This window comes from Salvelinus fontinalis, chromosome 3 (genome assembly GCF_029448725.1).
Source record: "Salvelinus fontinalis isolate EN_2023a chromosome 3, ASM2944872v1, whole genome shotgun sequence".
In the NCBI taxonomy this organism is placed as follows: domain Eukaryota; kingdom Metazoa; phylum Chordata; class Actinopteri; order Salmoniformes; family Salmonidae; genus Salvelinus; species Salvelinus fontinalis.
In genome coordinates, this window is record NC_074667.1 from 26174906 (window position 1) to 26191575 (window position 16670).

At 45.9% G+C, this 16670-nt stretch overlaps 2 protein-coding genes and 2 non-coding genes across 6 annotated transcripts in view; 1 reads left to right on the forward strand and 3 right to left on the reverse strand.

Moving 5' to 3' along the window:
- The window catches only part of LOC129841983 (ubiquitin-associated protein 2-like), a 36616-nt gene extending 26995 nt beyond the window's left edge, over window positions 1-9621 (forward strand). For both annotated transcript variants that reach the window (XM_055910356.1, XM_055910366.1), the window contains exons 12-27: window positions 834-1125; window positions 1256-1512; window positions 1896-2089; window positions 2377-2644; window positions 3006-3042; window positions 3141-3309; window positions 3550-3580; window positions 3708-3984; window positions 4162-4253; window positions 4638-4688; window positions 6156-6246; window positions 6499-6879; window positions 6978-7082; window positions 7376-7446; window positions 8760-8942; window positions 9224-9621. In XM_055910356.1, the coding sequence (XP_055766331.1) occupies window positions 834-1125; window positions 1256-1512; window positions 1896-2089; window positions 2377-2644; window positions 3006-3042; window positions 3141-3309; window positions 3550-3580; window positions 3708-3984; window positions 4162-4253; window positions 4638-4688; window positions 6156-6246; window positions 6499-6879; window positions 6978-7082; window positions 7376-7446; window positions 8760-8942; window positions 9224-9319 (2595 nt within the window). In that variant the 3' untranslated portion in view covers window positions 9320-9621. The remainder of the gene's footprint in view (window positions 1-833; window positions 1126-1255; window positions 1513-1895; window positions 2090-2376; window positions 2645-3005; window positions 3043-3140; window positions 3310-3549; window positions 3581-3707; window positions 3985-4161; window positions 4254-4637; window positions 4689-6155; window positions 6247-6498; window positions 6880-6977; window positions 7083-7375; window positions 7447-8759; window positions 8943-9223) is intronic.
- Window positions 9622-10422: 801 nt separating this feature from the next.
- Window positions 10423-15732, reverse strand: LOC129841994 (nucleolar protein 56-like). Of its 2 annotated transcripts, XR_008757445.1 has the most exons (13): window positions 15624-15732; window positions 14630-14719; window positions 14420-14534; window positions 14016-14180; window positions 13598-13796; window positions 13143-13330; window positions 12704-12855; window positions 12413-12513; window positions 11907-12055; window positions 11539-11660; window positions 11166-11303; window positions 11014-11083; window positions 10790-10924 (listed from the first exon to the last, which is right to left on the reverse strand). XR_008757445.1 is itself a non-coding variant. In XM_055910374.1 (12 exons), the coding sequence occupies exons 1-12, from the start codon at window positions 15624-15626 to the stop codon at window positions 10718-10720; spliced, it is 1629 nt and encodes a 542-aa protein (XP_055766349.1). In that variant the 5' UTR covers window positions 15627-15732; the 3' UTR covers window positions 10423-10717. The 2 variants fall into 2 exon arrangements, 1 of the variants encoding a protein (XP_055766349.1); XM_055910374.1 differs by lacking the exon at window positions 11014-11083 and having other exon boundaries at window positions 10423-10924.
- Window positions 11395-11461, reverse strand: LOC129851605 (small nucleolar RNA SNORD57). Its single transcript, XR_008758981.1, has one exon. It is a non-coding gene; the product is annotated as a small nucleolar RNA SNORD57 (small nucleolar RNA).
- LOC129851614 (small nucleolar RNA SNORA26) lies at window positions 12960-13084 on the reverse strand. Its single transcript, XR_008758990.1, has one exon. It is a non-coding gene; the product is annotated as a small nucleolar RNA SNORA26 (small nucleolar RNA).
- Window positions 15733-16670: the final 938 nt, after the last annotated feature.

The following is a 16670-nucleotide window of genomic DNA, read 5'->3' on the forward strand; positions in this document are numbered from 1 at the left end:
GCACAATTGGCATAGCGTCGTCCGGGGTAGGGAGGGTTTGGCCGGTAGGGATATCCTTGTCTCATCGCGCTCCAGCGACTCCTGTGGCGGGCCGGGCGCAGTGCGCGCCAACCAAGGGGGCCAGGTACACGGTGTTTCCTCCGACGCATTGGTGCGGCTGGCTTCCGGGTTGGAGGCGCGCTGTGTTAAGAAGCAGTACGGCTGGTTGGGTTGTGCTTGGCATGGCTTGGCATGGCTTTTGTCTCTCCCGAGCCCGTACGGGAGTTGTAGCGATGAGACAAGGTAGTAATTACTAGCGATTGGATACCACGAAAATTGGGGAGAAAATGGGATAAAAATTTAAAAAAATAAAAAAAATAAAAAAAGAACATCTCTGGAGAGACCTGCAAATAGCTTTGAAGCAACGCTCCCCATCCAACCTGACAGAGGTTGAGAGGATCTGCAGAGAAGAATGGGAGAAACTCCCCAAGTACAGGTGTGCCAAGCATGTAGCGTCATACCCAAGAAGACTCGAGTCTGTAATCGCTACCAAAGTTGTTTCAACAAAGTACTGAGGAAAGGGTCTGAATACTTATGTAAATGTGATATTTCCGTAATAAATAAAAGAAATGCTAAGATATTTAAATACCTTTTTTTGCTTTGTCATTATGGGTTATTGTGTGTAGATTGATAAGGGGTAAAAAACAACAACAATTTAATCCATTTTAGAATAAGGCTGTAACCTAACAATTTTTTTTGAAAAAGTCAAGTGGTATTTCCCTTACTTGGTTGCCATATTTTGCTTGTATTAACATAGGGCCCCATTCACTCAACTCTCTCCTTCTGTCTGCCAGTCGTCAGTGCTAGGGGCAGGTTTCGGGGACCTGGGCCAGTCTAAGAGGAGTCAGTCCAGTCCGGGGGCCCAGATCTTGGAGCAGCTGAAGGGCCCGGGCCTGGGTCCTCTCCCATCCTCCCAGGCAGCCCCCCCCCCCAGCACTCAGGGGGCCAGCAACACCTCTCTGGGGAGTAGACTCCCAGGGCTAGGAGGAGCCCCCCCTGTTCTCCCACCGCCTTCCACTTCAAGCTGGGATATCAAGGCCCCAGAGCCCAGCGCCACATCCTCCTCACACATCTCCCACTTCAGCCGTGAGTAACACAGATTTACCAAAATCGGACAAATACCTGTCATATTGCTTTTTTTTTTTAAATGGCCATGTGTTTGTATGTGGTTGTTCCGTATGCCTGACTGATCTGTATTTGTGTGTTCGCCCTCCAGGGGACTTTAAGCTGCAGCCTGAGCCATCCCTGGTGCTGAGCCAGCTGGCCCAGAGACATGGCGCCCCCTCTCTGCCCATTGCTCGCCAGCCCAGCCCAGCCCAATCCCCCTCCCCCATCCAGGGACCCCCCCTGGCCACCATCGGTGCAAAGCCTGCCCCCAGTGCCGGGCCGGACCCTCAAGGCAGCAACTCGCTGCAGCAGCACCGCGTTCCGCAGCTAAAGGCCCAGAAACGAAGGATACCTCCCACCTCTAAGGTAAAAGGAACCACAGACAAATATTTCCTCGATTCCCTGTGTGAGTTCAAGGACAGGAGGAATCAAGGAAAGAATTGGGCTTCACCCAGTGTTTAGGATAGAAATGGTCAACCTTGGCTATCAAGGCTCTTGTTTTAGGCGAGTACAAACACATCTGATTGATCTAATCAAGGTCTTGATGCTTAATTGGTCAATTTCCAGCGTTGAAGAGCACTGCTCTAAATGAAGAAGCTAAGGTTGTTTGAGGGGATTGGCGATCAAGATTAGCAAATCTGTGCAGATCCTGACACAATCCGATTCTCTCAAATGCAAGGATTGTGAATAATAAAGATGTTTCCCGACAATGAGTCCCCTCTGAGTAACAGCTTTCCCCTCCACTCCAGATCCCCTCGTCGGCGGTGGAAATGCCTGGCTCTGCCGACGTCCCCGGTCTTAACGTTCAGTTCGGAGCACTGGACTTTGGCTCGGAGGCGGCCCTGCCGGACTTTGGCCCCGTGGAGACGTGTGTCACCGGGGGCTCCAGGGAGTCCACCCCGGCCCCACAGAGCCAGACTAGCCTCTATTCCAATCCCCTCAGGTGGGTCACAATCTCCACCGCGGGTGTATTCAGTGAGGGGAAAGTTACAGACAGAAAAAGTAACCAGTGTACATGATTCCACATTTTGCCTCAGACAGTCTGATCTCTTCAGCACAATTTATTGTGTATATTCTGTTATCTTGCACTCCTGAACACACCCTAGGGGTGGTCAACAGATTGAAGATGATGCTAGCTCACCCTAGAGATCCATACGAAGTCTTCATATTATAAATTTTAAACTGTCTCGACATAGTTTAACTTAAACCTCCTTCTCGGTTTGTCTCCAGTGAATCTATGAGCACCCCTCTTTCCGTCCCCCTCCCTCTCTCATCCTCTGAGCCCGTCTACCACTCCCCATCGGTGCCCATGCCCGGCCTGGCCCCCTCCTCTATGGGGACAGTCAGCTCCTCCACTCCATCCTCCTCCATCTCCTCCTCGGTGCCCTCTTCCACGTCTCCCTTTGTCTCAGTGGGGAGCGGTTATGACTGTGGGCCTGTGGCCCCTCACTCACACCTGGCCTTCTCCCAGAGCAAAGAGGCACCTGGGCCAATCATGGTGAGTCTAAGTTTGGCTAATGTAAGCCATAACGAACACTGCAGGCCAACAGGGTGGTATTCATTAGGCACCAAATGGAAGAAAACGTCCAGAAACCGGGATAGACTACCTGAACTTGTCCTATAAGAATCGCTTGTTTTTGTGTTCTGTTGCAGAAGGTTTTGGCTATGGTGTGCCCTAATGAACAGGACTCAGACCTCCCACACAGTCTCTGTGTCCTGGGTTGTGTAATAATAAGACACATCATTTGTTTTGTATGAAATATGAATGATAAATGCATTTCTAACTGTTGGGATAATAAAGATAAGTTGACATGGGTGAAGAATCCAATGTTAACTTTGTCGTTTGCTCGTCTCAACAGAACGGTCTGAACGGTGTAAGGACGTCTGCTATGGACCGTAAGTTACACATTTAATTCATTCAGTGCTGCTCTTTTTGTCAGTTGACCTCAGGATTTGTGTTTTTTAATTGATTGTTTCCCTCTTTCTCTCCCCAGCTTCGTCAGCCTCCTCTACGCCAAAGCCGGAGTCTCCCTGTCTGAGCATCAGTACCAGCAGTGCCCCTGCCCCCTCTGCCCTCATGCCCTCCTCCATACCCCCCCACAGCTCAGCACTCCCCAGTCTGCCACACGACATGCCCTCTGCCAGCCTGGCACCACTCAGCAGGTAACACGCACTTGCCTTTACGACTTAGAATGTGTGCTTGCATTGACGTGAGTTACAGACAATTTATACATACAGAATTCCTAGTTTTGCCATTATAGGATAGAAATACAGTTAGTTTCTTTGGTCAATTGATATTAATATGCTTGATTGTAAATATATCTAAATCAAGAGCAGAAGGCAAATGGGGATATTAAGGACATTCATGAATGTATCTTTCCGCTCTCTCTCTCTAAATTGTAGCCATGGCAGCAGTAGTCATTCCTCTCTCACTGTGAGTACTCTTCAACACACAGACACACGCGCACACTTCTTTTAAGAGATTACCATGCAGAGTACAACCTCCTCTGTAACTAACTCTCTCAGTTTCTCTCTTTCTCTCACTCTACCTCTCTATGTAGTATACCAGTGTAGACAGTAGCGTGAGCTCTCTGGCAGCCTCGTCTGGCTCCTACTCCTCTGCCCCAGCCCAGGCCCCAGCCCAGTCACTCCACCAGGTCAACAGCGGCATGGATCACATCATGGGCACCATGAGCCACATGAACAGCATGGTCAGTAGCATGGGTGGCAGCGGGCATCACGCCAGCCAAGCACTGGGGCTCAGTGCCAACGGGACCACGGCCCAATCGAACCTCTCCTCGGCCCCCAGGACCGCACCGCTGCTCTCCTCCTCAACTGGTACGCGCAAACATACACACAAACATGCATGAATATACGTGCGCACGCACAAATGTATACACACACTCGTACAGTCACGTTCACCTACATATTAAAACACAAACATAAAGACTAGAAGTGACACTGTAATTCTGTCTAGATAGCAGTGTGTGAGGGCAGTGTGTTTGTGTTTTTCAGGTAAAGCTCCTCCTAACCTGTCTCAGGGGGTTCCCCCACTACTGCCCAACCAGTACATCATGGGCCCAGGAGGCCTGCTGCCTGCCTACCCGGTAACTATTGTGTGTGTTTGTGTGTCACTGTCTCTCCTGGCCTAGTGGTTAGAGCGTTGGGCCAGTAACTGAAAGGTTGCTGGACCGAATCCTCGAGCTGACAAGGTAAAAATCTGTCTTTCTGCCCCTGAGCAAGGCAGTTAGTTAACCCACTGTTCCCCGGGCGCAGAAGACGTGGATGTTGATTATGGCAGCCCCGCGCACCTCTCTGGTTCAGAGGGGTTGGGTTAAATGCGGAAGACACATTTCAGTTGTATGCATTCAGTTGTACAACTGACTAGGTTATCCCGCTTTTCCTTTCCCTGCTTTCAAAGTAAAGAAACATATTTTGATATTTGGGTGTATGATCCATTCAAGTGACTGTATTTGCCATGTGTTCCACAGCAGATCTACGGCTATGAGGACCTCCACATGCTACAGTCCAGACTGCCTATGGTGAGCCTCAATGATTTATATATGCACTAATGACTGACAGGGGGCGTGGTTTTGAAGCCACCTTGCCTCCATCTTGGCACTTGACACTTCCCCACATATTGTTTTTGTGAGAAATCTATGAAAAAGAACAGGAATTTCATATTAATATGAAAAGTGTATAATAAAATCTAAAAATATTGTATGTCATGTCTCAAAATCGATATCTATCTCACCTCTATATTGTTTTATGTCCTCCGGATTCTAGAAGTTCAACAGTGAGCCTGTCAGTTGGCCTTAATTCTCGCACAGCATCCAGCCTAGCTGACGCAATGCTATTTTCCAGATTTTATTTTGTCTGATTTAGTCGCCCAATTTTGGCCATCCTACAAGGGTAAAAAAACAAACATTACTTTTGAACGGATTATGGTTTTCTTAGAGGATTATCTACACATAAGTTTACCAATAGGTCAAAACATGCGTTTTTGATTGAACACCCTACTCTAATAGTCTGTGGACCAGTGTTTTTAGCTAACAGACTGGCCTTTCGGGAATCTCAACGTTCATAAGCCGCCTCCAACGTCGTTTTAGAGAATTTGGCTGTACATCCAACCTGCCTCACAACCGCAGACCATGTGTACCCACACCAGCCCAGGACCTCCACATCCGGCTTCTTCATCTGCGGGATTGTCTGTGGAGGGGTGCTGAGGAGTATTTTTGTCTGAGAGATTGCCAAGAGTGTGCAAAGCTGTCATCAAAGCAAAGGGTGGCTACTTTGAAGAATCTCAAATATAAAATCTATTTTGATTTGTTTAACACTTTTTTGGTTACTACATGATTCCATATATGTTATTTCATAGTGTTGATGTCTTCACTATTATTCTACAATGTAGAAAATAGTACAAATAAAGAAAAACCCTTGAATGAGTAGGTGTGTCCAAACTTTTGACTGGTACTGTATAGATTTGAGGGGGAAAAGCACCTTGTTCTTGCTTGCTAGAAATAAAATAAGCTACAGCGTAAGTTTGAATGGCGAGAGCTTCTCTGGTGTGTTTTGATCACATTGGCTGGTGGTAAAAATGCAATAAAGGGGAATCCGAATCCTCTGTTTTTCCCGCTCCAATGTTTATGTTTACAATGAAATGTATTAGATTAGAATGCCCAATGTTAGAATGTTTCCAATCATATCTATGAAATAAGTTAGAATGTTTTCCTATCAGTCTAATTTGCATAAACATTGTGATTGGATGATAGCTGTGAGGGTTATCGAATCAGAATCAAATCCTCTGATCTCCTCAAGTTCATTAATGATAAATATTCATATTTAAAGATTACCGGAAAGCCAGTCTCTTTGGCAAAGAGACAGGAGTGGCAAGCAGTGGAACGTAATAGCTGAACAGAGACTACAACCAGGCTACTACTCTACTGCCATTCATTCCAATTAGACAGGTTTGGATGTCTGTTTCTGATCCGGTCTCTCTCTGTGTAAAGCCCTCTTTGCAGGATTACTACGGAATCACATTCCCTGGTCCCGCAGCACTCTCTGGCAGAGATGGGAGCCTCGCCAATAACCCCTACTCAGGTAAGCAACTCTAGCAGCGCTACTGTCAAACCTTTTTGGTCAACTGTTTTGAAACTTTTGGAAGTAGGTCCTGAAATTATAAACTAGTTTGACAATAGTTCCATGGCTATGGAGCTGAGGGGGATAATAAAGGGAATATCGTTCATGTTTAGTCTGCTAAAATAGTAACAGGTACAATCACACACACCCGGGGGACATCTTTACCATGTCTCAGGCTTTTGGTAATCTTCCCTCCTTTCCCTTCCTCTGCAGGTGAAGTCACAAAGTTTGGCAGGGGTGACTCTACCTCCCCTGCGCCGAGCAGCTTGTCAGCCCAACAGCAGCCCCAACAGGGCCAGAGCCAAGGGCAGAACCAGGCCCAGCCACAACCCCCCCAGCCCCAGCCTCAAGGCCAACCCCAGGGCCACCACAACAGCCAGCAGCAGCAGGCCTTCCTCCCGCCAGGCTACAGCTACACAGGCCTGCCCTACTACCCCGGGATGCCTGGCGCTGCCTTCCAGTACGGCCACACCATGTTCATGCCCCAGGGACAGGGGCCAGCCAAGCAGCACGGTGTGGGTCTGGGAAACCCCTCAGCCAGCCCCTTCCAGCAGCAGCAGCCCAGCGGCTACGGCCAGCACACCTTCAGCTCAGGTTGGTTACCGTGAGAGAGGGAGACACACACACCAACAATCTAGTTGACCACTGTGGAAAAGAGAGTTGATGTCAATATGTTGTTGTTTTGGTCTCAGGGTATGAGGACCTGACCCAGGGCCAAGCAGGAGTAGACTATAGCAAGGGCTATAGCAACTCCTCCCAGAGCCAGGCCAAATCTGCTGCTACAGGCCCCGGTAAAGGTACATCACCCTCCCATTAAATCCTCCCATTAAATCATCTGACCCCATATCGTTACCATGCTTGAACGGTTATAACTCTTGTGGTGTTTTTAAAAATGTATTTCTATTATTAAAAATGAGAACTTGCCTGGTGAAATAATAATATTGCCATTTCAATGACATTATTTCATATCAGTATTGGGCAGTATTGGGCAAAAGTCATAAGCTGTCCTGATTTTAAGAGGCATTAAGTCATGCTTTTGACTGTGATACGAATGTTTGTTCAACTATTTAAATATTTTATCGTATGCTAGGCGGCATCTCTGTGACGTCAGGCAACTCCGGGGTCCCAGAAATCAGTGGAAGTGTTTACAACAAGACCCAGGTGAGATGTTTTATGTTTGTGTTTCAGATGTTTATTTATACTGAAACAAAATATAAACGCAACAGTTTCTAAGATTTTACTGAGTTACAGTTCATATAAGGAAATCAGTCAATTTAAATAAATAAATTAGGCACTAATCTATGGATTTCACGACTGGGAATACAGATATGCATCTGTTGGTCACAGATATCTTTTTTTTTTTTAAGTATGGATTGGAAAACCACTCAGTATCTGGTGTGACCACCATTTGCCTCATGCAGCGCGACATGTCTCCTTCGCATAGAGTTGATTGTGGCCTGTGGAATGTTGTCCCACTCCTATTGTCCCACTCCTATTCGATATTAGCGGGAACGGAAACACACTGTCGTACACATCGATCTAGAGCATCCCAAACATACACAATGGGTGACATGTCTGGTGAGTATACAGCCCATGGTAGAATGGGACATTTTCAGCTTCCAGGAATTGTGTACAGATCTTTGTGACATGGGGCCATGCATTATCATGCTGAAAAATGAGGTGATGGCGGCGGATGAATGACGCAACAATGGGCCTCAGGATCTCGTCACAGTATCTCTGCATTCAAATTGCCATTGATAAAATGCAATTGTGTTCATTGTCCATAGCTTATGCCCGCCCATACCATAACCTCAGCGACACCATGGAGCACTCTGTTCACAACGTTGACATCAAACCGCTCACCTACATGTTGAAACATGGTCTGCAGTTGTGAGGTCGGTTGGACAGACAGACAATTTCTCAAAAACATTGTTTGAAGCGGCTTATGGTAGAGAAATTAACATTACAGCTCTGATGAGCATTCCTGCAGTCAGCATGCCAATTACATTGTTTGTGTGACAAAACTGCACATTTTAGTGGCCTTTTATTGTCCCCAGCACAAGGTGAACCTGTGTAATGATCATGCTGTTTAATCAGCCTCTTGATGTGCCACACCTGTCAGGTGGATGGATTATCTTGGCAAAGAAAAGAAAAAAATTAAGGGCATAATTTGAGAGCTTTTTCTGCGTATGGAACATTTCTGGGATCTTTTATTTCAGCTCATGAAACATGGGACCAACACTTTACATGTTGCGTTTAGATTTTTTCCATTGTACATCATTACGATACCTATTAGTCCATCAGGGCTTATCTCCCTGGGATCATACACGAACACAATACTCTCTTATCAGTTATGATTTCAATTCTAGTCCTTTGTCAGAGCTTAACGGTGTTATGGTATATTTTTTCTCCATGGTCGTTTTTTCCCAGATAAATCTTATCACTGACCTTGCTCTCCAATTGTCTGTTTCCAGTCCTTTGATAAGCAGGGATTCCATGCGGGGACTCCCCCTCCCTTCAACCTGCCTTCGGCTATGGGGGGTCCTGGAGGGGCCCCGGGTGGCTACGCTCCCGCCCCCTTCCTCCACATCCTGCAGCCTGCCCACCAGCAACCCCACTCCCAGATGCTGCACCATCATCTGGCCCAGGACGGACAGGTAACACATTCACCCATAGTCTACAACATTGTGTTAACATGAAGACACTGGTTAGATCAGTGGTGGGCAATCCTACCCTGTGCTTGTAGGCTTTTGTTCGAGCCAAGCAGTAACACCCGATTCTACTCAAGACTGATTTGGTGAATCAGTTTTATTTTAACAAAGGCCTGCACCCACACTAGCCATCATTTTGCCTACCTCTGGTTTACATGTCTATATCAGTGTGGTACTTGTGCTGGCCATATCCAGTCTGTGACGCTGTCATCTGTCTCTGTATGCAGGGAGGTCCTAGCCAGCGAGGCCAGTCTAGCAGCATGCAGCAGAAGAGCCAGGTCAACAAGTCCAGCTACGGCAGCTCCCCATACTGGGGCAACTGACAGGGCTGTGTGTGTACACACTGCATCATGCCCACCTATCTTGACTTATCAGACCAGAGGGGGGGGAGAGACAAAGTATTTTACAGCACCAGGCTAAAACACTACCACCCCCCCCCCCACTCAATATTCCCCTTTAAAAATGTATGGCTGTTGTATGTAAAATATATTTATGTATGTATTTATACAGTATATATGTATTAGTAGGACATGAAATTTGGTTAAGATTTTTTTGAAGGATGATAGGAATCAAATATCATGGAGAAGTAATTATGAAGTTGGTGAATATACAGTACTTGAACAAGCATGTGGCGTGGATGATTTTTGTATGCACACATGAACCTGATGTACATTACCGCTAAGTATAATTTCACACATCTGTGAACTTTTCTATTGAGGGTAATTGATAGCTTGTTTTTACCCCACCTTGCGGCGTTTTGTCTCTATAGCAATTTGAAATGACTGAGGTTAGAGGGTATCTTCATCCATATCAGGTGAACCTTTGTCTCCGCCCAAATTCGAATGACTACATCAAGCTTGTGACTAAAGTACTGTAATTTAAACGCTTCACCCAATATGGATGAAAACAAACTAGTCCCAATACTTTGAGCTCACTGCAATTGGTTTAATCCTTAATTGTCCAACAAATAAGTTATTTTATTCCCCACTAGAACCAAAAAGCAGGTGAAATCTTGCCCACGTAAAGTGACATTCGTAGAATAACACACGTGCATTATGGTACAGGATAATTGATTTTGGCCACTAGATAGCATCAAGACTGTCCAAATGTTCACTCAATAGCATGTTATTTCATGGCTAAATTAAGCTTGTTGCCCATGTCCTGGGAAAATGTGAGGTTAGACGCTTTCATGTCATCAACATTCCATTAGCTGTATTCAGTGAGACCTCATTTACAGGGCAGCAATCTCATAAGCAAGCAGAATCTTTTTCATCGAATTGAAGTTTTTCACCAGTTTCCAACAATTCAGATTGATAGGGATGAGTTGACAAACTGGTTTAGACAACTTTGAATAATGATCCCCTTTTATATCAAACTGGCTGCAATTCTAGCCACACGTGGAATTATTTCAGAGACAACAGGCGGGTCATTTATAATATTTACTTGAAAAATGGTTCAAAGCACATTTATATTGAACATTTGATAGAAAGTGTCCATGATAGTATTTACATACAAGTGTGATGATTACTACATTAACATCAACGCACTGAGCTGAATATTCACCTGCCGTGTAGTACTTTGAGGCTAGGGAGCGGAAAGAACCAAATTGAGAAACTTAATTACAAGTCAGTTGGCTTACAACCTCAAGTACAAAGCTAAAAATAAGATGGCAACAAAACTGTACAGAACTAAAAAAAAAAAAAAAAGGCCAAATCTGCTATTCAGTCTTTTTTCTTCCTTTTCTTTTTCTTCTCCGACTGGGGGGTTTCTGGAGCCTCAGCCACTGGCTCCACCTCCATTGCCTCACTCTTTCTTTTCTTTTTCTTCTTGGCCGGTGTTTCTCCGTTCTCTGCTGCTGGAGCCTCTTCCTCCATTTGAACCGCTACCTGCTTCTTTTTCTTCTTCTTTTCCTCACCGTTCTCAGTCGCCTAAAGACATAGATCATTACATTAGGAAGTTTCATAATTACTCCATGGCCTACGCTCATTCCCATATGGAGTTATAATGTCCGACTCACTTCAGTGATTTGGGCCACTGTAGGGGACCAGCCAATGGTTCGGAGTCAAGTTAGTTTAGCATGCTGTACACTGAGACAGAACCATGTGGAAGGGTCAAATCTCAAATCAAAACATGCCTTCAGTTAGACTGGACAGCTGAAGCAATAATTACCTCTGCCTCGCCATTGGCATCACCCACTTCCTCTTCGCCGTCACCAGTGGAGAGGGCTGCCAGCTTCTTCTCCCGCTTCCTGCGTTTCTTCTCCTTTTTCGCCAATTTGATCTTTATCTCAGCTGCCACCTCTCCGGCCTAGGAGGGGGTAAGCAAAACAGCATGGTTATACTTCTAGGAGACTAGCCACTTAGGGCTGCTAGAAGCAGTGGAGATGTGCTTTAGTGCAGTGTCAGGCTCATTAAATCAGTAAACCCTCCACATTTGAGTCAGGGAAAGTGTTGTCATCACTCACAGCAAATAAGCTAAACATCTATGAGGAAAGTACTAAAATAACGCTCACAAAACAGAACCCATTTCAATGTCAGCGCACCTGTATCACAGCCTCTTTCATGACGTCAAGGTTCTTGCGAGGCGCCTCTCCCGTCTCGTAGAACGAAAGGCGCTCCTCCACCTGGTCACGCAATTTGTCACCAAACACACAGGTGGGCACATCTGTCAGATTGGAAAGAAATTCAATAACACTGTTTGCCAGCAGGGGGCACCAGAAAATATACTCAAGACCTAGGCTTTGCTCAGTATTTAACTCATCACCATCATACACCCGGAGGTGGATTACTGTTGACGAAAAATAAGAACATCATCGCAAATAATGCCAGGCGGGTCATAATGAACAGGCCCTGAGACAACCTTTTACTAGGCCACCCTGCGCTCATGGGTTAAACACCATCCACCACTCACCAGAAAAGGCATCGATTCTTGAGGCGATTGTGCACTTATTGGCCAGGTAACGGGAGATACGCCCTTTGTTCTTGGCAGCAGCACGACCAATGAAGGTTGAGTGGAAGATGAGGCCATACTTGGGGGTGTTGCCACGAGTCTTCAGAGCCCTGTGTGCGGGGAATGGCTGTTGGGTTACCAGTTAACTTCGCTATGGTAACAAATGTTTCCCCAACAGGTAAGTGTTGATTACTCAATAATTTGTATTAGTTGCCATGACATTTCCTAATTTTAACAATGAAAGTACAGCCGTGCAGCCATAACCTCTTTATCGTGGCCCAAGACTAGAACAAAGTGCCAAGTAATCTACCTCTTAGTGCCCTGGGCGGCTGCTCAGACTGTGGGGGTGCGTAACGGAGAGAGATCACTCCGAGGGGGTCACCCCCGGTCACTCTTCTCTGCTCCGCCCCAGCCCTGCCATCACAGCAGCCGCCAGTTTCCCCAGCAGGGAGGGGGTGCCCCAGTACCTGAACAGGGCCTTCTCAGCACCCAGGATCTGCACAGTTGAAGCTGGGTACTTGGCCAGGTTGGTTAAACTGCCGGCGTGGGAGATCAGGCGTGCTCCCACCTAGAGGGTGAGGGGAAGAGACGACATGTCAGAGGTTGGCCGGTGAACATGTCACTGGTGGCAGAGGTGTCAGGGACAATCAGCACCGATGGAAGACTCAACATGAAGAGTTCAGGGGATTGACAGATTTGGTATAAACATCATTTGGTCCCGTTAGTGTCAAGTGGACAGTTGTAAGGTCACTACATACCACATCTCCTATGAGTGCAGCCAAGTTGGGGGCCACCTGGCCCATCTTGGAGTGGAGATACTCCTGGAGCTCCAGCCTGTAGGCAGCCAGTGAGACCACACGGTTGGAGAACCTCTCAATGTTGATCAGGTCAATGGGAGAGATGTCCATGCCTACAAAAAGCCACGGGAAGGGAAAAGGCCGAGCGGCAACGTTGATACCAGGGACACAGGCGTTCATTGTACAAACACCTCCACAGGAAAGTTTGAAATATACATTTTGTATCTCCCGACAGGATCCGCAGGAAGGATTTGAGCCTTCACTACAGGTTTATGAGAGAACTATAATACTCTACCCCTCTGTGTTGGTCATATAGGACACCTAAAGGTCCTAGATGGGCAAAAAAGGGGCCTTTTATAATACCTGCGTATAACAGACAGTGTGGGACATGGCTACTGACCCATGGAGCTACGTGAGGCCTCCAGGATGGACTGGGCCTTGGCACTGTCCATTACCACCTCTTCCATGCTCTCCAGACTTTCCTCGCTCAGCTCCTTGCGGTTGCCAATCAGCTGGGCCATCTTGCAGTATGTAGAGTTGTCCGTCACTATCTTGATCAGCTCCGGGAAATGGTAGCCATACCACTCACTATAAACCAGAAGGGGAACGAGGGAGCAGAAGTTGGGAATTTTTGGACAGTCAAAACCACCAGGTCGAAGGCATAATTGACATTTATACTGAGGGACCGTCAGCACCGATGGAAGACTCAACATGAAGAGTTCAGGGGATTGACAGATTTGGTATAAACATCATTTGGTCCCGTTAGCAAGTATGTAAGTGGATGGTTGTTGGGTCTACTACTATGTACCACATCTCCTTTGAGGGAGACTTGGTAATCAAAGCAGCTGTACCTACCGCACACGCATGGAGAAGGTGTTGATGTCCTTGTCCAGCTGATCCAGAAGGGCAATGGACTGGATGATCATGTTGTCGGACCTGTTGACATTGAACTTGACCTTGGCCCTGGAGTAACTGTGGCCCAGCCCTAGCTGGGCCTTGGAGGCAGCCTGGGCTGTCAGCCCCTTCACCAGGGAGTGGAAGTGAAGACGCACACCTTCAGGTGAGAACAGTAAGTGACAGTGAGTATGCACAAGGGTGGTATTTTCACAACCTGAGTCATTGGCGGCCGTTCAGATTTTCAGTATAAACCATCACGAGGGTCAGGGATTGATTATCTTGACATCACCACAGGCCAGGCATCCCCAGCTACACACTGGTCATCCTAAAAGATGACCACACAATAACTTGTACTGTAGCCTAGTTGAGTCCTCACCTCTCAATATCTCTGCCACCACTCCTCCAGTCTGGATGGCCAAGCCCAGCTCCTCTTGCAGAGCTCCTCCTATCTTGGCATCGCCTACCCCCAGCATTGCCTTCTTCTTACCCCCTATTGGCAGGTTAGTCTCTAGGAATAGCTTTAGGTCAGCATGGACCACACCTGAAACAAGTACATTTTTTTATTATAATAGACTACAAATAAGAGTATTATTAGTTGTGGGTGTGTTAACATACACATTGGCTAATGCCACCTGGTATAATTAATTAACCAGGCCCAGAAGTTCAGGTTTGATGATTGGTGTCAGCACAGTCATTCAGTGGATTGACAGATTTTATTTAACATCATTACACCTGAGCTTGGATTACAATTGAGTAAATGAAATAAAGCCACCAACTCACCTTCTGATATGGCATTAATATTATCTAGAGCAGCCTGGGCCGACTTGAACGGGAAGAAAGCAGCTAGGCTCACCATGCCATTGAATTTCCCAATGTTTAGAACGCAGTCTTCAACCTGGGGATTGGGAGTAAAGATTAACTCCCCAACCGTCAAGGAATATGGGTATACCTGCGTCAAATGTTATTTGTGGATTAATTGTTTATTCGTACCTGAGGCAAAAGCATACCAATCTCTTCCACCTCCTTAACAACGAAGAGCGCATACCCTGCTGCATGTTCGAACAGCACATGCAACAGCACCTGTGGAAGAGATACGCATCAGGTTATTAAAACTACTAACTACATATTAACTACCGTGGAGAGAAAAAAACAAAGCGACTGAAACCAAATTATTAAATCACAATGTAGGTAGCGAAATGCGTTAACTTGTTTAAACACCGGGCGTGGGCGATAAAGCGCTGCTGCACGCGTGTATGCAGCCATGATGGAAATATCCACGTGGTGCGTAAAATTACTGCAAGTGGTCAAATTAAACAATGTTAGGCAAGAATAATAATTTCACAAGTGGACGACACAGTCGATGTGATATGATACAGGTAATTGATAGTATTTCCCAAAACGTAACGTGAGCCTAGTTGAACTTCCGTGCCAAATGCTTTACCAAGACGAGCGCCAAACCACGTGTTGTAATGGAACCAACACGCAGTAACATTACGCACCTTGCAAAGGGAACTAAATTAGATGCTTACCGTGTATTACAAATGTTCATAAACGTGTGTTCGTTATCTATTTGCTTAATATGTTCATTAAGTGATAGTCACGATTTCCTTTCGCAAAATCAGAATTTTCACTGAGACAGAGGCCTACCATCGAGGCTGCCAACATTTGCCCACCTCTCTGCTGGAAACACTAGTTAACGTTATCTACTGTAGTTAACTAGTAATTACTGCATACAATATTTACATGTTTTACTACGACACATTATGCAATCACTTAACTTGCTAACTCGTCAACTTCCCACCCTGAAATTGAATCCATATGCCAAATACGTTAGCTAGTTAGCTTAGCTAGTTCAGCGTTGAAAATGGCAGTTTTGCCACGAACATCTTATTTTCCTAAGCATGTGTATCCACGAATAGTAGTTATTTGTTGGTGTTTAAATGGTTAAACATCCAAATGTCGTGCAAAAATATCAAAATATTACCATGATTGCAAAATATCAGCTGCGACACGCTGTACGTGTCCTTTTCTCTGCTGCTCGACTGTAGAAAGACTTCACTTGCTTTCCAACACGCAGCCACATGACTGAAGTACCGTGGGGTCGACTTTGTATCGCGAGATTTAATGAATTTAACATAATGTCGGGCACAACTTGTTGATTGATGAATGATGAGTTGGGATTTATATATACGGTCTGTGGTTGCGATGCTGCGAGGCTTACCATGGGCTTTATGCATGACTGCAATGGGTCTTTATATAATGTAGTATAGCCTAAGTGTACTAAATGTACTAACCATTCTGATTACTGGCTTCCATGTCGTCCAATATACCCTGTTTATTCCAGACACTACAGACTTCCAGGTACAGTGGATTCGAAAAGTATTCAGATCCCCTTGACTTTTTCTACATTTTGTTACATTACAGCCTTATTCTAAAATTGATTAAATCGTTTTTTTTTGTCTCATCAATCTACACGCAATACCCCATAATGACAAAGCAAAAAAACGTTTTTTGGACATTTTTGCAAATGTATTAAAAATAAAAAAACATATCACATTTACATAAGTATTCAGACCCTTTACTCAGTACTTTGTTGAAGCACCTTTGGCAGCCATTACAGCCCTGAGTCTTCTTGGGTATGATGCTACAAGCTTGGCACACCTGTATTTGGGGAGTTTCTCTCATTCTCTGCAGGTCCTCTCAAGCTCTGTCAGGTTGGATGGGGAGCGTCGCTGCACACCTATTTTCAGGTCTCCCAGAGAAATTTGATCAGGTTCAAGTCTGGGCTCTAGCTGGGTGACTCGACATTCAGAGACTTGTCCCAAAGCCACTCTTGCGCTGTATTGGCTGTGTGCTTAGGGTCGTTGTGCTGTTGGAAGGTGAAACTTTGCCCCAGTCTGAGGTCCTGAGCGCTCTGGAACAGGTTTTCATCAAGGCTCTCTCTCTTCTTTTCTCCGTTCATCTTTCCCTCGATCCTGACTAGTCCCAGTCCCTGCCCCTGAAAACATCCTCACAGCATGATGCTGCTACC